Source organism: Camelus bactrianus, chromosome 2 (genome assembly GCF_048773025.1).
Source record: "Camelus bactrianus isolate YW-2024 breed Bactrian camel chromosome 2, ASM4877302v1, whole genome shotgun sequence".
NCBI classification, from domain to species: Eukaryota; Metazoa; Chordata; class Mammalia; order Artiodactyla; family Camelidae; genus Camelus; species Camelus bactrianus.
The window spans coordinates 69,252,765-69,279,682 of record NC_133540.1 but is presented as its reverse complement, the minus strand read 5'-3'; the positions used below and the strand labels follow the sequence as shown (position 1 = coordinate 69,279,682).

General features: G+C 37.4%; 1 protein-coding gene across 1 annotated transcript in view; it reads right to left on the bottom strand.

The window, feature by feature from the left end:
- The window catches only part of UNC5C (unc-5 netrin receptor C), a 338,296-nt gene that overhangs the window by 117,019 nt on the left and 194,359 nt on the right, over positions 1-26,918 (bottom strand). The window contains exon 3 of the mRNA XM_074343589.1: positions 7,031-7,174. Coding sequence (XP_074199690.1) covers positions 7,031-7,174 — 144 coding nt within the window. The remainder of the gene's footprint in view (positions 1-7,030; positions 7,175-26,918) is intronic.

The following is a 26,918-nucleotide window of genomic DNA, read 5'->3' as shown; positions in this document are numbered from 1 at the left end:
AGTGGGGAGGGGACAAGGGGGCAGTCACTTCAGTCTATCTGATGTCCTCAAATTCCCTGGATGATAAAACATTTCCACTAAGAGAACAAATCAGGAAAATATTACCGCACTTAGTGACAACTGCCAATATTCTAGTGAATCCAAGGAATCTTTGGAATATGAATGATGATGGTAGATAATTATATGAATAAAATGTATGCTATATGTTGGTAAAAAAAAAAGAGAGAACAAATCATTAGCATTAAATAGCATCATCACTTTGCCTTATCATATGCTTTCAATTTAATTCAATTGCCCTCTATTTACTTATGTCTTCCATTACTAAGTACCAGCCACGTGCAAGGTACCATTTTTAGGTATTGAGGATATAATTATGAAGAAAATAAAGTGCCTACTCTTGTGAGCTTATATGCCAGTGGTGGAGACTATCGACATAAAAGATCACAAATAATGATGAAGAGAAATGCTCTCAAGAAAAATAAAACAGGCTTGGGGTTAGGAGAGTGACAGCGTTGGCGTCAATCGGTTTTAGGTAAATTGACCCCTCTGGAGAGGTGACACCTCAGAAGAAATCTGCATGAAGGAAGGAAGTGAGCCACAAGTAGTGTTGGGGCAGAATGTTCTGGGGAGGAAACAAGAGTTACTGCAAATAGCCCGTATCTGGATTGAGTGTATTACAGTCTAAAAACAAAGAAACTGGTATGGTTGGAGCAGATCAAGTATCAGGACAGAGGCAGGAACCCAAGGCCTTCTCACACATCTGCTGTATAAGTCATAGTGAGCCTGTAACATTATGTATGTGGAAAATAAGATATCTTTGTGAACTGCCACCTGACATGAAAATCATTGCCACTTCCTCTCTTACTTGTATTCAGTGTCTTGGTTAAAAGCATGGAATACGTTGGTGGTCTGACCTGCTTCTCCAAATATGAGCTTTGAACTCAGGCAGGTTTTTTAATCTCCTTTTGCCCTCAATTTTCTCGTCTGTAAAATGAGGATGATAACACCTGTCACACAAAACTGTTGCAAGGACTGAATAAGCTACTTCATGTAAGTATTGTCAAAGGGCACAAACTTTCGGCTACAAGATGAGTAATTTCTGGGGGTATTTGTGCACAGTATGGGTACTACAGTTAATAATACTGTATTACATAATTGAAATTTGCTGAGAGAGTAGATCTTTAGTGTTTTCACCATACACACACACAAAGGTAGCTATGTGAGGTGAAAAAATTAAATGCTTGGAACAGGGCATCTATTATTATTATTATTATTATTATTATTATTATTATTCCACAGCCCATCTGTCCAACACGAGCCACATGTGGCTATGGAGCAGTGGGCGTGTGGCTAGTCTTAACTGAGAAGCACTGTAAGTGTAAGCACACCACATCTCAAAGATTAGTATGGAAAAAAGAATGTAAATTATTTCATGAATACCTGCTTATATTGGTTATTTTGTCAAAATGATAGTTTAAATATAGTAGACCAAGTAACATATATTATTAAAATTAATTCTGCCTCTTTTACTTTTTTTAAGGGTGGCTACTAGCAAAGTTGAACTGACATGTGGCTGGCATTATATTTCTTTGGACCCTGTTGTTCTGGACAGAGTGTTGGACACTACAGACTCACAGATGCAAACAAGGTTTTGTCCAAACCCTCAGGTGGCTCACGAGGTGGTTCTGACCTCACAGAAGAGGATGGATGATCTATGAGAGGAGGGCAGAGAGGGCCACCCTGATTCTCCTTAATTCTTCCCAGGAACTATCTTATTCCAATCTGCAGGCAGTGGCCTTTGTGATGATGGCTGTGATTTATTGGTGTGCACATGTAGTAAAGAAAAAAATCCTTAGGAACGATCCTGACATTCCCAAGAAGAAGGACTGTCTGTGCACATAAATTCACTGTAACTCTTGAATTGAGGAGAAGGGTGACCATATAGAGGGCTCCTCCATCCTCGGGCGTAGGGGAAAAATTACAGTCTAATCATATATGAATCAGCAGAGAACTTCAACCTCTAGGACTGACAGCCCAGGCCTGGGACATTTGCTGAGCCTTTGCTTTGTGTCTGGCACATGCCACGTGCTTTACAAGTTTATTCTAGTTTAATCTGAAAATAACCCTATCATTTTCATTTCACGGTTGATGGGACTAAGTCTCCAAGGGGTTAAGTCGCTTAACCAAGGTCACACTAGTAAGTAATGGAACGAGGATTTGAATATGTCAACCCGGCCCCCAAACGTGTGTTCTCTCCGCTCCACTATGCTCTTTTCCCATTTCACCCACTGTCCCCTGACAACCGCAGCCACGACATCATCAACATCACAGTATCAACAACAGCAGCCGAACTGAAACTATTTCCTGAAGAAAGACAGTGTTTGCTGACATTTTGCCTGGACTACGTTTTCCTACCTTAACACTCAGAATTTTCCCATTGGTCCATAATAGGGGACACTGGAGGAAACAACCCAGTGAAATCGGCAGCTGTATCACCATGAGGGTGTCGCTTTGGACAGTCTTTACAGGGTCTACTTGGGTTCTCTCAGAAAAAGCTCCTCTCTCTGCAGTGGAAGCTGCAGCACCAAGGACACCTGCCTGGCACTGCCCTGTGGTCAACGTGCCCGCATCCTAGCTCGGGCAACTTACGTCTTCAGCTCGTGCCTGGCCAGACCCTTACTTTCCTTTTTCCTGTTTTTCCTCTGCCCTGATTGTCTCACACACTTTTCTATTTTATGTAGTTTGAATGTATAAAAGATAAGCAAACTTAAAAACATGAATGAATAGCCAGTATCCATTTCTGCTTTATAAACTTCTGCAAATTGAGCTTTTTCATGAAAGAACTATGGGCTCCTGCGTAGGACACATCATGAGTATAACTTGAGTTGGGTGAGAGGTAACTGCACCTATTTTACTTCCACATCATGGTCATCCTTACCTGAGACAAGTTTACACTTTAACTGCAGCTGATGTGATGGCCGTCTGTCAAACATTACAGGGCAAAACACCACAGCTGGCTTGAAACAGAGCAACTAGAAAATCTACAGTCTTTTTGCAACATTAGCAAGGACTTGTTTGGCAGGACCAGCCCTGACAGAGAGAATTTGAAATTTAACTTTTTTTTTTATCATGATGTAAATCTATATGGATAAATCTTTGTATGTTGGATGTGGTTCCTTGACCACACACAAATGAGTCAGTGAATTATGGAAGTACAAGCAAACTGCTCTTCATTCTTAATACATGAAGATGAAAAGGTGTTATGGGCAAATTAATCTCTTACTAGAAGAAGAGTTTGTCTTCTTATTTGAAAATGTCAAACTACATTTAAAAGCTGTGAAGTAAATAGCAAAGTTTATGCAATATGTTGCAAAGAAAAATGGGGTTGTTATATGTTTTTAATTTTTATGTGGAGAATAGGGCTATATAAAGAGAATATTATCTATATACTCTTATGTTTATATGAAATGGGTACAACACAAAAGTCGTCATTTGGAATTAGGAAGCCCTTAGACTTCTGCTTTTAAGAAAGCCAGTTTAGTATAGAGTGTAGACTGGCAATTTAAAATAGTTATTAGACTTGACATTAATAAACATATAGCAATGAAAGATACTGTTTTGTATCACTGTGCCTGTTTGATTATAATTAGCAGCTAATTTTGAATTCATTTAATTATTTGACCAAAACAATTAGTTTTTTGTTTCTTTTTAAAATGTTTAAAAGTATCTTTTTGTTCTTCATAATTAATAAAATACATTCTTCAAGATTTGTGGTAGACAGTTGTGGTGGATGCTGTGGTATGCCTCTGACATTCCTTTTCAGGACGGTTCCCACCTGTTGGGAGTGTTGATGGTGAAGGTTCTCAGCCTCTCTTTCCTGGAATTGCCTTCAGTTGAGAAGAGCTGACTTGTACCAGGTCACAGAATTTGGTGGGGGTGAGGAATAAAGGAGGGGTCCATATCCATTGACTAGTCAGTGTGGGGGCCAAAGGTCCACTCACCTCCTATGCCTCGAGGTGGGACGACTCTGAAGGGCCATCCCAACTCCAGAGATCCCCATGGGCTAATCTTTTGTTACACCTGCATCGCAGTTCAGTTTCTCTCTCTGCCCATTTCTATTTCTCCACAGATACTGTTCCTAAGAGCACTCTGATACATTGCCCGCATGCATGTCTCCATCTCAAAGTCTGTTTCATAGAGAATCCACATAAGACAAAGAGAAAATCCCTTTAGACGTGCCCAGTGAGGAATTATTAATATAGAACATTTTAATAAACTTCACCAAGAATTCTTTTCAATGGTTTCAATTCAATACAATTTATTAAACATCTTTGATGTTCTAGGCCTTGTGCTAAGCACTAAAGATATAAAGTTAAGCAAAGCTGAATTAAGCAAAATTGACCTCAAGGAACTCAATGGCATGAAACCCAGACATTACAACAAGTGAATATAATTCAAAAGAGAAAAGCTCTATACAAATTTCTCTGAAAGGTTTGAGAAAGGAATACCTTTCACTCTGGAGACTGATGAGGCAGGAATGACTTCACTAAGGACACCTGAAAGAAATCCTTCAAAAAGCCTAGGCCTTTTGAATAATTCTTTCCTTTCTTTCTCTCCCATCCTACATCCAATCTCTCAAAAAAGAGCTATTACCTCTGCCTTTAAATATATCTAGAATCCAGGTCTCATCAGCTTGACCTCTTCCAATCTATGCTAGCCTAACATCTCTCATAGCCTCAGCCTCATAATCGGTCTCCCTGCTTCTGCTCTTGCTTCTCATGGTCTAGTCTCAATGCAGCAGTCAGGTGATTCTGCTAAAATGGAAGTCATGTCATGAATTCCTCTGCTGAAAACATTCCAAAGTTCTCATGTCATATTAAGAACCAAAGATGCCACACCCAGAGGCCCTAGGCCATCTCCACTCTGGCCTTCCTGTCCTTACTTTCAGGCCTTATCTTTCTTAACTTTTTAAGAGCCTGCTCTCACTCACTCTCTTCCAGCCACCCTGGCCAATTCAGTTTTCTTAGAACCACCTTCTGCCCAGCACATCCCTGCCTCAGGGCATTTGTACTTGTGACTCCTCTGTCCCTTCCTTCAGGTTTTTTTCAGCTGTCAGCTTCTTCTGGATATCTTCCCTGACCACCCTACCCAGCACAACATAACCCCTTTTCCCACATATCTTTCCTCATAGCATTTACCACCCACTCTGTTCCTGATTACTTCTTTCATTTGGAGTGTGCCCTTGCTCACCAGACATAAGCTTCCTGAGAGCAGGCATCATTACATGTTTTGATTCTGGTTCTAAACCCAATACATACAACTGTCCCAAGAGTAAATGCTTACTAACTACTTGTGAAATAAATGAATTTATTACAAATAATGGGAGGAAGTAGGAGAAAAGCGGAAGACCTTTGGTATGAACTAGAAAGCATAGAAATGGAAGTATTTCTAATATAGTGTGACTGGAATGGAGACATTCTTTGTGGTCAGAGCTGGAAACATAGGTTACATTATGTAAACAATGAAATACGGTTGTTATGGACTAAAATGTGTCCCCCTAAAAATTCACATGTTGAAGTCCTAACCCTCAGTACCTCAGGATGTGCCTTTATTTGGAGATAGGGTCTTTAAAGAGGTGACTAAGTTAAAATGAGGCTATTAGGTGGGCCTTAATCCAATATGACTGGCATCTTTATAAGAAGAGAAATTTGGACCTGGATAGGTACAGAAGGAAGACCACATGAAGACATGGAGAAGATAACCATCTACAAGCCAGTGAGAGAGACTTCAGAAGAAGCCAATACTGCCAGCACCTTGATCTTGGACTTATTACAGCTTCCAGAACTGTGAGAAAACAAATCCTGTTGTTCAGGCCACTCTGTGGAATTTTGTTATGGCAGCTCTAGCAAACTATTGCAATAATACCTATCACTGTAAGAAATTTTGACTGTCTCTCAGAAGCCACTGTAAAATTTTAAGCAGAGATGGAGGTGAGCAGAGGTGAGACCTGAGTTTTAGGAAGACTGCATTTGTGGTAATACAGAGGAAGGACTGGAAAAGAGAGAGGACTTCAGCCATGGAGACTAACTGGAAGTGTTTGCAATAGTTGGGATCTAGATCAAGCAGAAGGGAAGGAAGAGGTGAGAGTAGAATTGGGGGAAGCCTGTGAGCCAACATTGTTGGGACTTAGTGACCTATTAGAGGTAAGTGATACTGACATCAACACAAAATGAAATTTAGTAAAATACAGACATGGAAAGGAATTCAGATAATAAAATTTACATGGATTTCAGTGGTCTCACACTTGAGAAAATTTCTCAATATGGAAACTTAAGACAGATTAAAGTAGCATTTATGACGCTCAAGATGTGAACAGCACTCACTGAGAAAAGGTCTGCAGAAAGAGCTGCAGACTACATCTCCCCCTTGGGGATAACATGCACATTAGCATATTAAAGAATATGAAAAGTTTTGCAAAGAAACCTCCTTAATTTTGTCCAAAAAAAAAGTATTTCCCACATTTATTGATTATGGAACACTTTTTTTTTGTGAGGCACCTTTTAACCTCTCCCTGAATATGAGTACTCTAGAAGTTAACAGAGTTTGGAAAATAGTGGTGTATTTTGGTACACTAGAACAGTTCTAAAATAAATAGAGACGCTTTGTCTGGGTAATTTCTATTTCTAATAGCAAAATTGGTCAGCACTGTCCTAACAAACTGGTAGAATAAACTCATTAAAGGAATATAGTTGGTTTTCCCATAGCCTAATCACTACCAGATTAAAAAATAAGATTCAATCTTTTGAAAGTAGCACTAATTCTTTCACGTCGCTAAAGGGAAATTACTCAGTGCCTTGAAACATACAAATAAAACGAAATCCTGGTGACGTAAGGGGAAAGTGTAGCTCTAATGTAGAAATCTGGGAGCAGTTTTTCATCAAGGTTCTTTGACACGAGAGCAATTATGGTCCAAATTTTTCCATATCTCATCAGTTTCTGAAATCCACAGTGTCCCTGCACAATGACTCACATGCGATGCGCACGTAGGCCTTCCGGCTCTTGGTGGTGCCTGCAGAGCTCCAGGCTACACACTGGCACCAGTAATCTTCAGGTCCAAAGAGTTCTTCCACTTGTTGGCGTGAAATCTCAATGCTCACTTCACGGACAATGAGACCTGCCAAGGGAAAGGAAGATTTAAGTTACTTGGCTCCAGTTACTTGACTCACAACTTTTTCATTCTCTTATTTGCTATTTCAAATCTTCTGGATTCATCAGAAGATGAAAGCAGAGTAGATCTCTAACTCCACAAAATTACATCTTTCCCCTTATGGCCTGACAGATATTTACCTTCCTTCAGGGAGTGGGGTGTATTCAAACATCTCTGTATTCAAGTACGAACTTGGATTTTACTTCTTCGAAGGATTCTAAATTAATTATATAAGTTGTAAGATACCCATGTGCTGTACACAGCTTTATAGTAACTAAGTCTTCCTAATTCTTTACATGGAATGAGAAAGAATGACCTAAAACTATGATCAAAGTATATAGATCATACATATATATATTTATATATACAAACATGTGTGCCAGGTTTTATTATGACCTAGTAGTTTATAAATATGTAACGATTTTTAAAAACTGTCATTTTAAACAGCTTTGCTTGTTACATCATTTTTCTTGAAAGAAATACTGGCCTTAGTTAACGGATCTCTGCTATCCTGTCCAAAGAATGTATGACTTTAAAGTTTTCATGAGCAATATTTTGAAAGCTAAAATGTTTCTCTATAATAATAATGTAACCAAACTCATATGAAAAATAAAGTGGCCTCCAGTTAAAATGCTCAAATAATTGGAATTTATTTCACAGAATTATGTAATCCTAAATAACAAAAACTGAACTAAGAATCTAGGATTGTCATTTTAGGGGTATTTGTTTTGAGGTCCCAAAGTCTATTTTAGAGATTCATCCTGCAATAATGCCTCTTTGCATTGAGCAAGAAGGATTATCTGAACAATGTATGTGGGCAACAGCCAGTTCACCTGCACACTTCCAGCACAGAGTGCCTATTGAGAGAACTGGTAGGGGCACACTTAGGGAGCAGGAAAATTTCCTCTGGGTCAAGTATGAGCACACTACAAAAGATTCGGTGTGTTTCTTTGTACTGTTTATTCATCCATTCATTCATCCATTGATTAAATACCTACTGAATATCAATTATGTGGAAAATATTGTACTAGGTACTTGTGCAACTCTGATGAGTAAGACAGTCATTGCCCTCAATGAACTTCTATTATTGAGAGGAGGACACGTATTAATTTATTATTTAATTACAGTTGTGTTCAATGCTGCAGAGGAGAAGTACGAGGACAATGAGAATGAGTAACAAGGGGACCCAACTTAGTATGAAGGATCCAACATGAGTTAGGTTGGTTAAATCATATGGGGAGAGGGACAGGGTATTGTCCCTGTATATAGGAAGAAGCAGGAAAGGGAACAGGAGATTGGGAAACCAGGAGAAGACAACAGAGACTGCTGGCATGAAACGGAACTGGAGACAAGAAAGAGACCAGTTTATCTACATTCTTGTAAACCAGTGGTTCTCAAAATGTGGCCCGCAAAACAGCTTCATCCGCATCACCTGGGAACTTGTTGGAAATGCAGATTCTTGGGCCCCACTCCAGACTCACTGGACAAGAAAAACTGAGAGTCTGGCCAAGCAATATTTTAACAAACCCTCCCTCCAAGAATTCTGATGCGTGCTGCAGTTTGAGAACCACTTTTATACACCATGTTTAGGAGCTGGGATTTCTTTCTGAGAGCCAAGTGTTTCAAGCAAGAAGGACTAACAAATGATAGATGCTATGATATGTATGAGATACAGAGTTTAACTAGTTCCTAACAGTTGACTTCTTACAATGTTTGATCATGGCTTCCTAGCATAGGGAACATGAAAGAGGTGTCATCTGGAGACCCTAAAAGAGTATTCTGGTCCTCACCCTAAAATCAAGCATTACCCTAAAATGCTCAAATGGGTGGAAGCACTCAAGGAAATTAACAACCACCAGATTATAGTAAGTGCTGACCCACTGGGGGATAAACAATTCTTCCTGTCACAAGCTGATGGGACCTAGTCCTTAGGTCCACTCAAGAGTCCCTGAACTGGAACGAAGCCCAGGAAAGTGGGTTTCATAAGCCCAAGGCAGGGCAAGGCCCTGACAAGACAACTCTATTTTCAAAAGTTTATTAAGTACATTAAAAATAAAAGTTTAAAAATTAGTAATCCTTTTATGCTTATATAATTTGAAAAAAAATTTAAGTAACTGGTATATTCCAACCCCTCACCGCTCTATAAAAAGATTCCTAGATTATTTCAGCCAACGTCCAAATAATAAAACAAATCTCCACAGCAAAAAACACAACTTATTAACAAACAACACCATTTTCCTTCTTATTTCCGGTCCTTGCTTGGGCCTCTCATTTTCCCGTCTCATTGTAATTATCCTCATTTTTCTGTTATCTAGAAACCTGTGCAATGACAGGGAGCCTTCCCTCCTCGCCACCACCTTTGGTTTTATTCCACTTTCTGGTGTTTAAGACTTTTGCCTGTTTTACTTGTTTATACCTTCTCTGTGTATTCAAAAAGTCAGTTACGGGAAGCAAATCTCTTCCTCTAAAGAGTGTTGCAGTAAATTTAGTCACCAAAGGACTGATAAACCTGCCGTGTGTATTTCCTTAGCCCTATAATGGCTCTTTCCAAAATATAGAGCAGCAACAAATGGGCTCAGGATATTAAAACCGCATACAAATATTTTGTGTCCCAAGATGGTAACTTCAGGTTTCATTCCCCCCTTTTACTTAAAGCAATTACAGGAAACCTAATTAAATGCTAGGGGAACTTCACTAGGGCCACTGTATCCTTTAGCCCAAAGAGGCTCATGGATGTTTCTGCTGACCACAAATCTACATCCTTTTAAGAAGCCACAGACCAACCCTCCTGCTACAGGGATTATTCACAGTATGAATGTTCTGAATTGTGTGGCCCAGGCTCCCTGTGGGCACAGGAGTCAAGCACACATCGAGTTTTGTCCTTAGCTTCACAGACGCCCCATTCAGGAGGAGATGGATTAATTACAGTTGTGTACAGTTGCCCTGCCACATGCCCAAAGTTTACATTCCAATTTTTGGTCAACAATGCCAGAACAAGAAAAAATTGAAGCATGAAGTATCTAAACACTTACAGCTTAGAAAGTTTAGAATTCTCTAGAATTAGCTGCATTATTCAAACTCTGAGTTACTCAGTTACAGATCGTCTTTTCATTGCCATAGGTAAGTTCATTACCCGTGACATATTGTTCATCAAACCAGAAGCCAGTGGTTTGGGTAAAAGTAGGTAATATCCTTTCTCTTTGAAAGTGAAATTTCAAATCTGCTTGAAGTCTTGAGATGGAAAAAGCAAGCTGCCTTGAAATTTGAAATGCCATCCACATCACCTTCCAAGGCAGGTTGCTTTGAAGAGCATTTGGGAACTTGAAATTGGTTTCAGGTAATTTAAGGGTAGGGGGAAATGCTTCGGTCCACAGGATTTACTCAAATACAAATGTGTATTTTCCATCTCGTCTGATAACATCAAAGATTTCCCATTACTGTTCTTCCTTTAATAGTGGCATCTCAAAGAGGCATGCTGTTTGAAGTTTACAGTGATTTGCTTTTATAATAAGATTCATTGTGGTTTGGGAGTCAGACTGCAGGAAAATAATTAGCATAATATACCAAAAAGTCTTATAATGAGTATGAAAATGCACTTGTTAGCAGGGAGTTTCAAGTGATTTTAGAAATTCAGATATAAATGCAACCCTCTGATTGGTTCTTTGTGAGGCTATACTTTAGTATGGCAATAAAATCTGATAATTGACATTTATTCCTTATCTTTAGCATAATTTTAATTTCATAATGGTGGTCAAGCACCACAAATAATGTTTTTCTAGAGATTATTATAAAGTGATCAAAAACACAGGATGAATCCTGTTGTATAATTATTTAAAATATCCACATTCCCCCAGAAATGTTATCTGCAGTGCTGTCAACAAATATTAAGTCACTAATGTCAAATTATGTTAATTCCAGAAATGTAAAAATGGATCAAATATCACTTCCAGGCTTGTGCTATTTATTTATCTTGTTTATTAGGTGATACTCAAAACTCATGCATCACCTTAAAATATTTGTTTTAAATGTGTTCATCAAACCTGCATCTTCTGATACCCCATGTATGTTTCACATCCTAATACCGTGTTAGACTTAGGTGTTACGTGTGCCTGACATGTATCTCTCATTCCTCCCAATTACTTTATCTTTCACATGCAAAGGGAAATTTTGAGACACCATACTGTGCAGACCTGGCAACTCGATTTCTTCCAGCACTTTTCTTATTGAGTGAAGAGCTGCAGAGGTCACTCTACCAAATCTCATTATAGTACATTCACAGTTAGGACACAGGTTGGTGGGAAATGTACAAAGCTGCAGGTAAGGATGCTCTGGAAGACATTACAACATTTTACTGAATTACTGTGGTCTCTTTTTCATGCTTCCTTCCAGAGCTTAATCCTATTAGTTTTCACTACTATCTAAAATATGAAGCATATCAGCTTGAGATGTTTTAATATAAATTTAATCACAAAAATACAATCATTATTGAAAAATATGTCACACCATAAAAAACTGATAATTATTTTAGCAACTTATAACTCTTACTAAAATAATCAAAATATAACTCAAAAGGCAAAACTTTATAATTAAGACATCACTTTATGCTATATGAAGTCATCTGACAATCTTTAAAGTACATCAGGAAAAGAAGACATTATAAATGCATAAGTTACCAACTTCTCTCTGAAATGTTTTTCTTGAGTTTTTAATATAATATCCAATATCTAAACAGGCCATCTAATTAAATAAAATTACTTGTGTAATTGGGAATTACAATTTACCACTATATTAGATTTATTATGAGTATAATTTTGTTAATGTTACATTTACTATCTTTGTGATCAAGATGAATTTACCTAAAAGTTAAGGAATAAGATGTTTGGGACCGAATGGTTCCATACATTTGCTTGAAAGTACTTCATACCTAGGCTATGGACTTGATTTCTTTTTACATGATAGTTTCTAGTCATTTGGTTCTGTTTGGCATTCCATGTCCAATGTGTGTTTCATTTTACTATATTTTGTTTTTGTTTAGAACTGAGAAAAAAATTCATTGGATTTTGTATCTGGAGTGGAGAGATGTCTAGTGCTTCTAGAATGCTATATGACAACTATAGATAAATTCACTTTTCCCCCTTGAAACTTGAAATTTTAATTGCAAGACGATATTAAAATAGAGTGACAAATGATATTTACTCTCACAATGCTAGCGCTTTTCCACCTTTCTTTTGCAAGTGTGTCAGGTTTTAAATGTTATAGAAGAAACAGTGCTCCTACTTTTGATTTGACTTTCCAACCAGCATCAAACTTAAGACTGTAAGTACGAAGGATAACTAGAGTGGTGGGCATGTAAAATAATTTCTTACTTATAGAGTTGCATGGATGTGTTGACAGAAATTGATCATACCAAATTTGGCCCATCAGTTATTTCCTATTCTTACCTTCAGTAATGACAAGTCTATTGAATCTCTGTTCCAAGAAAACATGATGGCATTTTTTTTTATTTGGAAGGATACAAAGCACATTCCATTGAAATAGCAAATATATTACTTATCTAAATACTTTTCCCAACAAAACCAAATTTATTACATATATTTAAATGTATATTCTAACATTTTTCTTTGAAAGCTTATTAGTTATCTAAATTTAACTACATGTATTCCTTTTTGTCCTAATTTCATGCAATCCATTAGTAATTTGAAGAGAAGTAATTTTAACAAATTAAAAAAAATTCTGTCAGTAAGGGTTGGAACGATGTGTTCTTGAAGATTAGTTAACTGTGTTCTTGTAAATTATAGACCTTACTATTACTTTAGTCCAGTCATTCATTCAATAGGTATTTATTAAGTCTCTACTATGTGTCATGTACTCTTCTATGTGCTGGGGACCAAGTGGTAAAGAAGACAGTTAAGGCCTCCTCCTGTGGGTTACGTTCTATTGTGGAGCCTGCTATTGAGCACCTATTTCATGCACAGTAGACTCTAAGCTGGGCACAGAGATGAACTGCTTACAGATCCTCCCTTCAGAAACTTACTGGCCAATACCAGGGATAAAAACAGTAGTTCACTGAGTAAATGGACTGTCATATGCATTGTGTATCCACCAGTACAGTAACTGACACAAATATCCTTCTAGGTAATGTATGTTAAATAAATGAATGATTTGTATGTTGTAGCTATAATACAACATAGTGTTGAATCCCAGGTATAAGTAAATTTAATTGTAACTCAGAACAGTAAAGGTAACTAGTATATGTATTAAGCAACTACCATGGGTCTCAGTTAATCTGCATGATAATCTTTGGGGATTAGTATTGTTACACTTATAATACAGGTAAGGAAAGGGGGTCAGAATAACTGTTCATACAGCCAATAATTACTGAAATCATGATATAGATCCACATTTGTCTGAAATGAATGTTCTGATTCCTTTCACTACACCAATATTCCTCAAACTATCTCAAAAAAGTGTTTTTTGCTCAAATAAATTTGGGGATTTCTGTTTAATAGAGCTTTCTCTCAGAAATTCAGAGTGCCTGTTAGTATACTGAAAACATTGGTTAGAAGTTCTGCCACAAAGAAATAGGTTTAATTTGGACTGCCACCATCCCCCCTAAATTTATTAAACCATAGAACCTTACAGTCAACATAAACAAAGAACCCCATTTCATCATAGCTTTCAGTGTGGTTTTGGTTAGCATTCTCCATACGTTGATCTCTTGAATAAAAGTAGTCCATTGTTTGGAAAATTCTGAAAACCCCATGAAGAAAGCTATAGTGAAATTGCTTTAGGAGGAGAGATCATGAGGGACCTGGGGAATGGAATATTTGAGTTTGATGCTGAAGCATGGTTTGGGTTTAAAAATTTACAGAGGGATCAAAGACATTTGAGGAGGAAAGAACAGCAAGAAGCCAAAGGGCAGAGATGAAAAACACGGAGACTACACTACAGAGTACTTTACATGAATTAAGTAAAGAAATAAGACCATGGAATTAGAAGAGAGACTCCTGGAGAGCCTTGTTTGGCAGCTAGAGAAGACTGTTTTGTGGAGCAGGGAGCCTGTGAAAATTGTTAAGTGGTGAAACGGCAGTTTTCAAAATGGACATATGCTCTAGAAAGATTAATATGACTTTACTAGTAAACAAAACTCATTTGATTCACTTTAATTGAATTTTAATAATTTTAATTTTTAATTATTATTACAAAATTTGCTTTCAGGTCTATGGTTTTATATCAGGTCATTAATCTAAGTGTTAAAAGCAATATTCTTGGTGACCCTCTGAAAACACTGTCTGACAGTGGAAATCACGTACATATGTCTAGAATAATAACTGCTCATACTGTTAGGCTTTGATTTTTTTCTTATTCCAAATGATTTAGAAACAAGCATTAAGAGCAATCATCTCTAGAGTGACTGCCACTTATAATAGTTTATAAGATATTGGGGGCAGCTTATCTGTTTATCTTAAAATTGATACATTTCATATTCTTAAAAAATCTTTAAAGCCAAACTGTAAGTGTTCATTTTGTTTGTTTAAATTCAACCCATTCAGGACAATTATTATTACAACTGAGGGACTAGACAAATACTTGTCTAATACACAGTAATCTAGTGATTTATTTAGATAAGAGAAAAAATTCCTGCCCTCTGTTTACTCTCTGACCTTCAGAAAGTCTTAAATTAATCAAGCCTTGTTTTCCCAACTTGTAAAATGAAATTTAGAATCTGTTTTTCATTGAGTTGCGTGAAAATAAATGGAATAAGAGCTATAAAAGTTCTTGAAATCTGTAAAATTCCTTTAAAATATACTATAAAATAATAACAATTGAGAATACAACTATATTCTATTAACAAAATTACCACTAGAGGTACTAATATAGTCTTAAGAGAGGGGAAGGACTCACTGTTTGGAAATTATATTAGTCACATACCTGGATAAGAAAGATATGGCTGGTTAGGGAAATTTTCAACAGAGTTGGAAGAGTTTGGTGAAGGTGAGGACGTCAACTGTCTAGGACAAGGCGGATGTGGATACGATATTTAGAAATGGAGACTGAATAGCAGGAACAAGTACTAGTGGTTTGCCTTTAAGTTTCCTGTCCTTCAGCTAAGTCACTACATTAAAGTGCAGATAGAGTGAAGCCATCCCGATATGATGAGTGAAGACTCTACTAATTTCAGTAACCAAAAAGCTTGCACTGCTCACGTATTAGGAATTTCCTATCTCCCTATCCCAACACATAGGAGAGGCAAGGAAGTCACTAAGCAGCTGAATGGAAATAACTAGCAAGGCTAGTTCTGACTAATCTGGGGCAGAATAAGCAAAGTTCCATCTCCTAATGAAGATTTAAAATTGTTGAGCACAAACACATCTTTTAGAATCATTCTTCACTTTCCAACTAGGATGTGAGCTCTAACAGGGTAGAAAATTTTCTTTGTTACATGATGATACTGTGGCCTAGAATAATACCTGGTACATATTGTAGGAACACAATAAACATTTGTTAAATTAATGAAAGAGTATTTTCCCCCAGGACACTATGACATACTTATTGAAAAGCTATGTGATTATGTTCTGCTACATTTTAGAGGAAAGGGACTTTCAGTCATGATGGCAGTTGTACCTCGCCAGAAAGACATAGCCAAATGCAATTTGGATTTAAATTTTGAACATGCTTGGTATTCACACTTAGAATGGGGAACAAAAAGTGGAGTTATCACAGTGCTTCTTAGAGGCTCCAAAATTGTCGAGCCTCCAATAATAACTGAGTAAACACAGATCAAGTACCAACAAAAAGATCCTTTTTTCCTATCCTTTTAAAAAGGAATTCTAATATGCAAGAATGGCTCAATTTACAATAAGCAGGGAAAAAAGTTAACTTGTGAAATTCTAAGTAGAGATGAAAAATGTTAACATTTCATATTTTCAAGCCAGGAATATGTATTGAATGCCTGCTGAAACACCAATTTTCAATTTTAACTTTTTGGAGAGACTGAGAAATAACTACTTGCTCTGATATTTCCAAAATATTTCTGTATATTCTGAGATCTTTGCCTCAAATCTTTCTTTCATCATTGCAAAGGGAGATACGATTTAATAAAATAATGCAAATAAGTATAATGCACTTAAGTTTTTTCTTTTTTTTTAAATTACAGAGAGGTACAATTTGCCAAGACTGAACCAGGAAGTAGACACTATGAATAGATCAATTAACAGCATTGAAATTGAATCAGTAATTTAAAAACTCCCAACAAAAAAGTCCAGGATCAGATGGCTTCACAGGTGAATTCTACCAAACATTTAGAGAAAAGTTAACACCTATCCTTCTGAAACTATTCCAAAAAATTGCAAGAGGAAGGAACACTCCAAACTCATTCTATGAGGCCATCATCACCCTGATACCAAAACCAGACAAAGATATCACAAAAAAAGAAAATTACAGGCCAATATCACTTATGAATAAAGATGCAAAACTCTTCAACAAAATACTAGCAAATTGACTCTAACAATGCATTCAAAGGATCATACACCATGATCAAGTGGGATTTATCCCATGTATGCAAGGATTTTCCAATAACCACAGATCAATCAATGTGATACACCACATTAACAAATTGAAGAATAAAAACCATATGATCATCTCAATAGATACAGAAAAAGCTTTTGATAAAATTCAACATCAACTTATGATAAAAACTCTCCAGAAAGTGGGCATAGACAGAACACACTTCAACACAGTAAAGGTCATATATGACAAACCCACAGCTAACATCATACTCAACAGTGAAAAGCTGAAAGCATTTCCTCTAAGATCAGGAACAAGACAAGGATGCCCACTCTTGCCACTTTTACTCAACATAGTTTTGGAAGTCCTAGACATAGCAACAGAGAAGAAAAAGAAATAAAAGGAACCCAAATTGGAAACGAAGAAGTAAAACTGTTACTGTTTGTAGATGACATAATACTATACATAGAAAACCCTAAAGAAGCGACCAGAAAACTACTAGAACTCATCAATGAATTTGGTAAATTTGCAGGATACAAAATTAATATACAGAAATCAGTTGCATTTCTGTACACTAACAATGAAATAGCAGAAAAAGAAATTAAGGAAACAATACCATTTACCATCTCACCATAAAGAATAAAATACCCAGGAATAAACCTACCCAAGAAGGCAAAAGACCTGTACTCTGAAAACTATAAGACACTGATGATGACATAAACAAATGGAAAGATATACTGTGTTCTTGGATTGGAAGAATCAATATTGTTAAAATGACCATAATACCTAAGGCAATACACAGATTCAATGCAATCCCTATCAAATTACCAATGACATTTTTAAGAGCTAGAACAAAAAAAAAGTTAAAATTTGTATGGAAACACCAAAGACCCCGAATAGCCAAAATAAGCTTGAAAAAGAAGAACAAAACTGGGGGAATCATGCTCCCGGACTTCAGACTATACTACAAAGATACAGTAATCAAAACAGTATGACACTGGCAGAAAAACAAACACATAGATCAATGGGACAGGTTAGAAAGTCCAAAAGTAAGCCATGCACTTATGGTCAATTAATCTACAACAAACGAGGCAAGAAAGTGCAATGAAGGAAATAGTCTCTTCAATACATGGTGCTGGGAAAATTGCACAGCTACCTGTAAAAGACTGAAATTAGAACATTCTCTAACACTACATACAAAAATAAACTCAAAATGGGTTAAAGATCTAAATGTAAGACCAGATACCATAAAACTCCTAGAGGAAAACATAGGCAGAACACTCTTGGACATAAATCACAGCAATATATTTTTAGAACCAGATCCTGGAGTCATGGGAATAAAAGCAAACATAAACAAATGGGATCTAATTAAACTTAAAAGCCTTTGCACAGCTAAGGATATGGTCAATAAAATGAAAAGACAACCTACAGAATGGAAGAAAATATTTGCAAATGATGCAACCAACAAGGGACTAATTTCCAAAATATACAAACAGCTCATACACCTTAACATATAAAAAAAAAAAGCAATCCAATCAAAAAATGGGCAGAAGACCTAAACAGAAATCTCTCCAAAGAAGACATACAGATGGCCAACAAGCACATTAAAAGATGCTCAACATCATTGTTAGAGAAATTCAAATCAAACCTACAATGAGGTATCACCTCACACCAGCCAGAATGGGCATCATTAAAAAGTCTACAAATAATAAATGCTGGAGAGGGTGTGGAGAAAAAGGAACCCTCCTACACTGTTGGTAGGAATGTACATTGGTGCAGCCACTATTGAGGATAGCATGGTGGTTCCTTAAAAAACTAAAAATAGACTTACCATATGATCCAGCAATCCCACTCCTGGGCATATACCCAGAGAAAAATATAATTTAAAAAGACATAGGCACCCCAATGTTAATAGCGGCACTATTTACAATAGCCAAGACATGGAAACAACCTAAATGTCCATCAACAGATGACTGGATAAAGAAGATGTGGTACATATATGCAATGGAATACTACTCAGCCATAAAAAAATAAAATAATGCCATTTGCAGCAACATGGATGGACCTGGAGATCGTCATTCTAAGTAAAGTAAGTTAGAAAGAGAAAGAAAAATGCCATATGTTATTACTTATAAGTGGAATCAAAAAAAAAAAAGGACACAAATGTTCTTTTTAATTATTTATAACTTAGATGACTGACTTCTTGACTATGTGTAAGCACATCTGACTGTCCTTTAATGCCTTGGCTTGGCAGTTCAACATAACTCACTCATAGCCCATTAGCTAGATGTAATCACCTGGCCAAGCTGACAGCAAGGATGCAGGACTTGTAGTAATCCTGCGTGCCCAGGAAGGAGAGAACAGGATGTGAGTATTAGAAGTCCTTCTACTATGTAACTGATAAAGCTACTTGAAGAGGAAAAATAAGGAATTGAATTTTTAAAAAATCATAATGATATTGAAATACTAATAGTTATCATGCCAAATGAAACTTGGATTATTGTTTTCTGTGGCATGAAAATCCTTACTGACAGAAAGAGCTAAATGTGGAAAAGATAGAATATTATACCAAAAGGAAGAAAACCAGATATTTGGTCCTTGCTTGTCCACCATCTTGAGTAATTTTGGGCAGGGCATAAAATTTCTCATTTTCTTAAACTATAAATTGATAAAAAAATAGATAACTCTTTCCCAGTATACTTCACCAGACTGTTATCAGATCAAAAGAAATCTTTAAAAGAAGGTGCTTTTATAGACAGACTGTAGCAAAGACTGACAGCTCCTTACATCTTTTCAGGAATGCAACTGGACCACATTTTCCAGCTTCCTTTCTTTTAGAAGTTCTAGTCAATATAATGTGAGTGGAAGGAACATGTACATTTTTTTGCCAAGCTGTTGAAGAAGCTGGTGGTTGTCCTCTTTGCTGTCTTTCCCTTTCTGCTGGCTGGATGCAGAAGAGAAAAGAAGCTTGAGAGAAGAATGGCAGAGCCACAAGATGGAAGGAGTCTGGGTACATGCCTGACCAAAGAGATCAGGCATGTTTCTGGGATTGTTATGTAAAACATCCTATCATGTTTGAGCCATTCTGTCCTTGGAAGGGTCTAATTGTTACTGTAGCTTAGCATAATACAGACTTAAATGATAGACTATAATATACTTGGCACACAATGGGTTTTCATAAATGACTATTTAGCCAAGGCTAAATGAGTGAAGAAAATCTCACAATATTTTGTTATTTTTTTTTACCATGATTCAGTGCTTAGCTCCAAATTATTAATTTTTTAAAAAATGGCAACATCTTGTTAGAGACACAAAGAATTTCTAGTAATTTTGAGTTTTCAAATGTCTGAATGTGTGATTTTAATATCACACTCAAAATGCTATAAGACAGTATAATTTGCTTATTATGGAACAAAAATATTTTCAAATGATGGGCTTGCAATATTTTTCAAAATACTACTCCTAACATAAATGTTGAACAAACTGATGTGAAAATCTAGGTCATAATGTTTAATTACTATTATAATTTTCTTCACAGTCAAACATCTCATTTTGATGTTTTCCCAAGAGATAGAAAAACTAAAACTTGAAATAGCAAAAGAGTGGTGCTTGATTCTGAATGTTGTGTGTAACTTGTAATGTCTTCATGTCCATTCTGCACTAGCATCACAAACAAAAAGAAAGAAGGAAAAATGATTGTTTCCTACCCCGAGCTCCAATCCCCTGAGATATTTATGTAACCATATAATACTGCCAACGGAACAAACAGCTTCAATCATGTGTCTGTTCATATCTCCAGGCAAACTTTTGTTCTTTTCCCTTTCTTTTATAAATGTATTCCCTTCAAAGGATACATACCCTAGTGGATAAACAATCTCCATGGGAGAACAGGAAAGCTAGCTATTTAATATGTACAGTTCAGTGTCATGAGGTGTGGAATCACAGCAAATAATATTTTGTGAAGATACGCTAATAAACATGATGATATTTTCACGATTAGCCATGTTTTTAGTAAAAGGAAATTAATGGACAGGACTACTCAGTCTGAAGGATACATACAACATGCTGACAAACAAAACAGTTTCAGCATAAAGTTGGTATGTTATATAGACAGTATACGTACACACTTGGCACCACTATATATATTTATATGCGTATCATTCATCTAGCATTTTCTTCTTACCTACAAGTTGGAATGCATTTACTTCATACCCTATGATAAGCCCATTTAGTCACATTTTTGTCAGATTCCACTTGCATAGGCAATGTTGAGTAAATCAGTGGTTAATAAATGTCCTTGGAAATATGTTTAAAGATAAATAGTGAACAGCTATATCTGACCATAAATGCATATTTTTACTCTCAGAATCTTAAAAGAAAGATAGTCTGAGCTATTACATACATATATGGAAAAAGATAAATAATTACAGAGCAATCATGTAAAAAGAGCCTGGTTTATTATTCCTTAATAGATATACTAGAGACAAAAAAGTAAAATGTTCTCACAATTATTCACAAAATTCTACTGCAAGAGAAATACCAAATGAGGATGAGTCACCCTTTCCATCGAAAGTGCTTTTTGTCACAATTCCATGGGCCTAGGGCACCGGTCCAGCACCACAGTGTGCAGAACTGCAGGACACTCAGAATACCAACCCTACTGTCCCCACTCTCATGGGCCTGCTCCAGCTGGCCACATGCACGCTTCTAATTTGCATCAAGGCAGTCTGACAAGCAGGCTGGGAAGACAACGGAGATGGAAATATAGATCAAGTACAAATAAAATATGCTCACCTTGAAAAACACAAATAAAACTTCTAGGTATTAAGGTACAGGGATGTATGTATTGAAAAATGAGAAGAATATAATCACTTCTTTCTCATCAATAATTTTCATAAGCCCCTTTTGATTCTGCCCCAAACTTTCTCTATAACCCAATATTTATACACTCCCTACATCTACACTTACTAAAATAATATAGATTTGTGTCCCCTGCACATACCTCATAAATCTCAACCCATCCCCCCAAAGCTGGTTTCAGGTTTGTTTTAAAAATCTATCATGTGGGTGATCCCTTAGCAATACTTTGAAGTTCCATCCCTGTTAAAAGTGAAAAAGGATCTGGTGTCCCAAGAAGAGAAATGATGACAGTGCATGACTATTAGTTCATGTGTTCCCGACTAAGAAAGAAATCTCTGCTTAAAAAATTAGAACACATATGCCAAAGTTCAAAAAAAAAAAAAAAAAAAAAAGCAAACATAAAATTGAGAAGGTAAAAAGAAGCATATAAAATCTTGCCAAAGGTTCATGTTTTACATAAAGCTGCAGTTGGGACTCCACAAAGGAAATCTCTGCACTTTTTATTTCTGGTTCAGAGGATTTACATGCTCTTTCTAATGATCTGGGCCTTCAGCACTGGGTAATGTCTCCCAGTCCCCAGCTTAGCACTCATGCAAAATTGAAGCACTTTGGAGGCAGTTTAGTAGCTGCAGATGAATCTCAATGTGCAGGAAAAGGCATAATGGCTGTTTAGCACTTGCTAGGAGAAGCTGAGGAAATCAGGGGGAAAAATCTATTGAACTTAAGCCATCTGGGAAGCCAACTGAGAGTGACTGCATTAACAACGTGTTTACATTCCCATTGTGTTGCCAGGCCAAGCAAAAGTGTGTGTGTGTGTGTGTGTTGTGTGTGTGTGTGTGCGCGCGCGCGTGTCTATGTGTGTAGAGGAAATTATCAAGTGAGGCTCTTTTGGTTGTACTGGCTATTTTGATTTGGTTTTGGCAACCACGTGGGGAAAGAATTTTCATGAGAAATGTGGCTGCGAGAATTCTCAGGTCTCCATGAGACAGGACAACTGTTGGAGTGCAGAGGCTGGCAAGGATGCCGTGTCGGAGAAAAGTGAGCGATACGTGGGAGCCTGGCTGTGCAGCTCTTCCCTGCATCTGGCCCACGGTACAACACAACAGATTGGGAGAGGCTTCAGAGGGCCAGTAAAGAACACCAGGGAATGCTGTTGTTGCCTGTTACATTTGTAGTTATACTGACTAATTGAGGGAAATACTGACTAAATGAGGGAAAATAGTCAGGTAAATGCCTTCCCTTTCAGCCCCACCATCCCTATTCATGCTTCCACCACCATGGCCTTTTTTGGGGTCATGGTATTTAATAGATTATTATTTAGAGCAGTTTTAGGTTCCCAGCAAAATTGAAAGGAACAGAAATTTCCCATATACTTCCTGCTCCCATACACCCATAGCCTCCCCTATTATCGCTATCCCCAACCAGAGTAGTACATTTTTTACAATTGATGAGCCTACATTGACACATCACCAACCAAAGTCCACAGTGCACATGAAGGCTCACTGTTGGTGTTGTACAGTCTATGGATTTGGATAAATGTATAATGATATGTATCCACCAGTATAGTCTCATACAGAGTGGTTTCACAGCCCTAAAAACCCTCTGTTCTCTACCCGTTCATCCCTCCCCTCTCCAGCAGCCACTGATTTTTTATAACTGTCTCTGTAGTTGTGCCTTTTCCTGAATGTCATATAGTTGAAATCATAGAGTATGTAGCCTTTTCAGATTGACATCTTTCATTTAGTAATATGATTCTTCCATATCTTTTTTCATGACTTGACAGCTCATTTTTTTCACCACTGAATAATACTCTGTTGTCTGGATGGAATAAAGTTTATTTATCCATTCACCTACTGAAGGACATCTTGGTTGCTTCCAAGTGTTGGCAATTATGAATAAAGTTGTTATAAACATCCATGTTTTTGTGTGGATGTAATTCTTCATCTCCTTTGGGTAAATACCAAGCAGTGCAATGGCTATATCGTACGGTAAGAGTATGTTCTGTTTTGTGAAAAAGTGCTAAACTGCCTTCCACGTGGCTGTACCATTTTGCTTTCCCACTGGCAATAGATGAGAGTTCCTCTTGTTCCACATTCTTGCCAGCACTGGTGGTGTCAGTGTTCTGAATTTTGGCCATTCTAATAGGTTTGGAATGGTATCTCATTGAGTCAATTTGCATTTCCCTGATGACATTTGATATGGAGTATCTTTTCATTTGCTTACTTGCCATCTATATATTTCCTTGGTGAGGTGTCTATTAACGTTCACTGCCCTTTTGAACTGTCACTTTAAGTGACTTTTTCTTGACAGATGTTTGGTGACTGTAGTGGGCTGAATGGTGGCTCCCAACAAGATCATGTCCACACAGGAATCCCCAGAACAGGTGAATGTTATCTTATTTGGCAAAAGGGTCTTTGAAGATGTAATTAAATTAAGGATTTTGAGATCCTGAATAATCCAGTTGGGCCCTAAATCCAGTGATAAGTGAACTTATAAGAGACCTACAGAGAAGACTGACAAAGAAGAGAAAGTGATGTGAAGACAGAAGCAGGGACTGAAGTGATGCAGCCAGAAGCCCAGGAATGCCGGGCAGCCACCAGAAGCTGGACGAGCCAAGGAACGGATTTTCCTCTAGAGCCCCCAGAGGGAGTGTGGCTCTGCTGGATTTCAGGCTTCTAGCCTCCAGAACCATAAGACAATAAATTTCTGTTCTTTTAAGCCACAAATTTCATAGTAATTTATTGTGGCAGCCCTAGGAATCTAACATAGTGACTAAAGGGATTTCTCTGTCTCTACACTCAAAGAGTAGACTCAAGAATCTGACAGAGCAAAAAGGTGAGGAAAGGCTATCTGCCATGCGGTGTTTTTCTAGTTCACAAATACCCCACGGAATGGATGCGGGGAGGTAGCCTTTTAGACACTAACGTCATTTCATGCAGAGGACATCATTGTCTAGGATCAGCAAGGCTGTAGCTATAAAAAGGGGCATGTCATTCACTCCCTGCCATTCCTGGAATTGCCTTGTACAGAACATTCCCCTGAGTTTTTCCAGCTAAATTTTAATTCACTCAAGCCCCAGAGCTCCCCCCTCTTCTCTCAGGAGGCTGCTATCTCTCAGCTTGAGAAGTTTAATAGGCAGAGACAGGAGAAAGGATATTGAAGAAAGAAGGGGCTCTCCACTGTGTAACTCTATACCATGGAACTATCAAGGGGTTTCACAAGTTTATTCTCATAATGAAAGGAGAACCCAAGCAAATGGGAAAGCCTGCTTTTTTTCACTCTCTTCTCCCTCCTCTATTTTGCCCTCTCTGGACTATGATCTCCTTAAACGCAGCAGGTCTTAGTTTTATCTCTGCTTATAGCACCAAGTACAGTATCTTGGTCATATTTTTTGAATATAAAGTCTACGTACTTCCTCTGTGCTGCATTTTCACAACAGTGTCTCCTCATGTCTGGTTTTCAAGCCTGGCTGTACATTAGCATTACTAGTGAGTTTAAAACAAACAGATAAAGAAAAAGCTATGCCCTGTTCCCAATTCAATCTTCCTCTCTCGGGGTGGGGCCAGGACATAGGTATTTTCAAAAATCCCCCACTGGGGATTGTCAAATGCAGTCAGGGTTGACAGCAAATGCCCTAATAGCTCCTTGTTGCTCTTGCTTTCATGTTCTTGGAGATTTCTTCCAAAACAGTCTTTTTTTTTTTTTTTTTAAATCAGGTTAAACCCTCAATGAAATTAGGAATGAGTCTGAGATTTCCCTAATGTGAACTGCTTTTCATTGCAAGATATTATACTTCCTACACACTGTGCTTGCTTTTTTGCCAGACCTTGATATTTTGCTAATTGTTGCTCTCACGGTATACAAGCTGGTTTTGTATCTCCAAATTGCAGAGGAATTGACAAGAGTGGTTATTTCAACAGGCATCCTCAAGAGGGCTCTGAGAATCCCTAGCTAAGGGCTGACTCTCGATAGATGATACGTGGGGGCGAAGACTAACGAATCCAGCCTGAGTCAAGGCCTCTCCCCTCAAGTTTTTGCGTTAGATTATTTGTTGATTTATCATTTTCTAACTAAAAATTCTCTGTTGTGTTTTTGAAAATCCCTAAAAACAAGCAGGGTGAGGAGTGAGAAAGCAGTGCCAGAATTTTGAGCCAGTTGTTGGGAGAACACTGGATAGGAAGATTCAGCGATAGATTCAGAGCCTCAGATAGAATGGATAACAATTCATGACATCACAGAAAAAGAAGGGTAACAACCCGGGTCATTATTGCATAATGATCCACCAGGTTTATTCACATTTACCACAACAGGTACAGACACTAAAAAAAGAACATTTAAGTTTTGAGAGCAAGACGTGCTCTTTAGGAAGATAACCCCCTTCTCTAAGCTGACACGGTTTTTTAAACTTCCTTAAGCAAGATGATCAACCCATTTCATATTACACTCCGAAAATCTGTTTAGTATGTTCTTGTTCTTTATTTTCATGGTTCTCCTTAAAGCCCTCACACATTTTAGCCAAAGGTTAGATTAAAAATACATTACAGCTTTTAACATTTGTCCTATTCTCACTCTGAAGTGGGCATATTAAAACTCTAAGCCACAGCATATGCACAGTTGCTGGGCACACGGCAAAATTGTTATAGCAACAAAATCACTGGTTTTGCTCCTGAAATGCCCTGTTTGGGCAGCAAGTCATCTAGATGAAGAACGGTCTTTGGATGCTTGTTTCTTATTGTAGCCTCAGTGTAAGCCCGGGGGTGGGTAGTATTTGATTTTCTCTTCTCAAAATTTGGGGGCAAGGGTATAACTCAGGGGAGAGGGTATCGCTCCAGTGGTGGAGCACATGCTTATCATGCACTAGGTCCTGGGTTTAATCCCCAGTACCTCCTCTAAAAATAAGATAAATAGGTAAAACCTAATTACCTCCCCCCTCCAAAAAAAATCTGGGAAGACACACATAAACACACCCACACACATTGCATATGTATGTACTTACATATCTACTTATATGCATATTCTTGACTACACTGTACTAATCAATGCTTTCATCTTAGCTGTAGGAAGAAAAAGGAGTAATGCATTACAAGTAACCTTGCCCTAAGTGTTAATTGGCAGGGGAAAATTCCTTTGTGTTCATTACATTGAAAACTCTCATAGTATATAATTTTAGAAAATTTCTGTTTTCCTCTAATGAAACACAGCTAGCTAAAACTGCATTGAAAGGTGTAATATTTTCTTGGCTCTACTTTGCAATCATGTTCTGGGCTGTATCTGTTTAAAAAAAATACAGGTATTACATTTTTCTATCAGTGTGTAATTCAAACATTAAAAATCTTCCCCATGG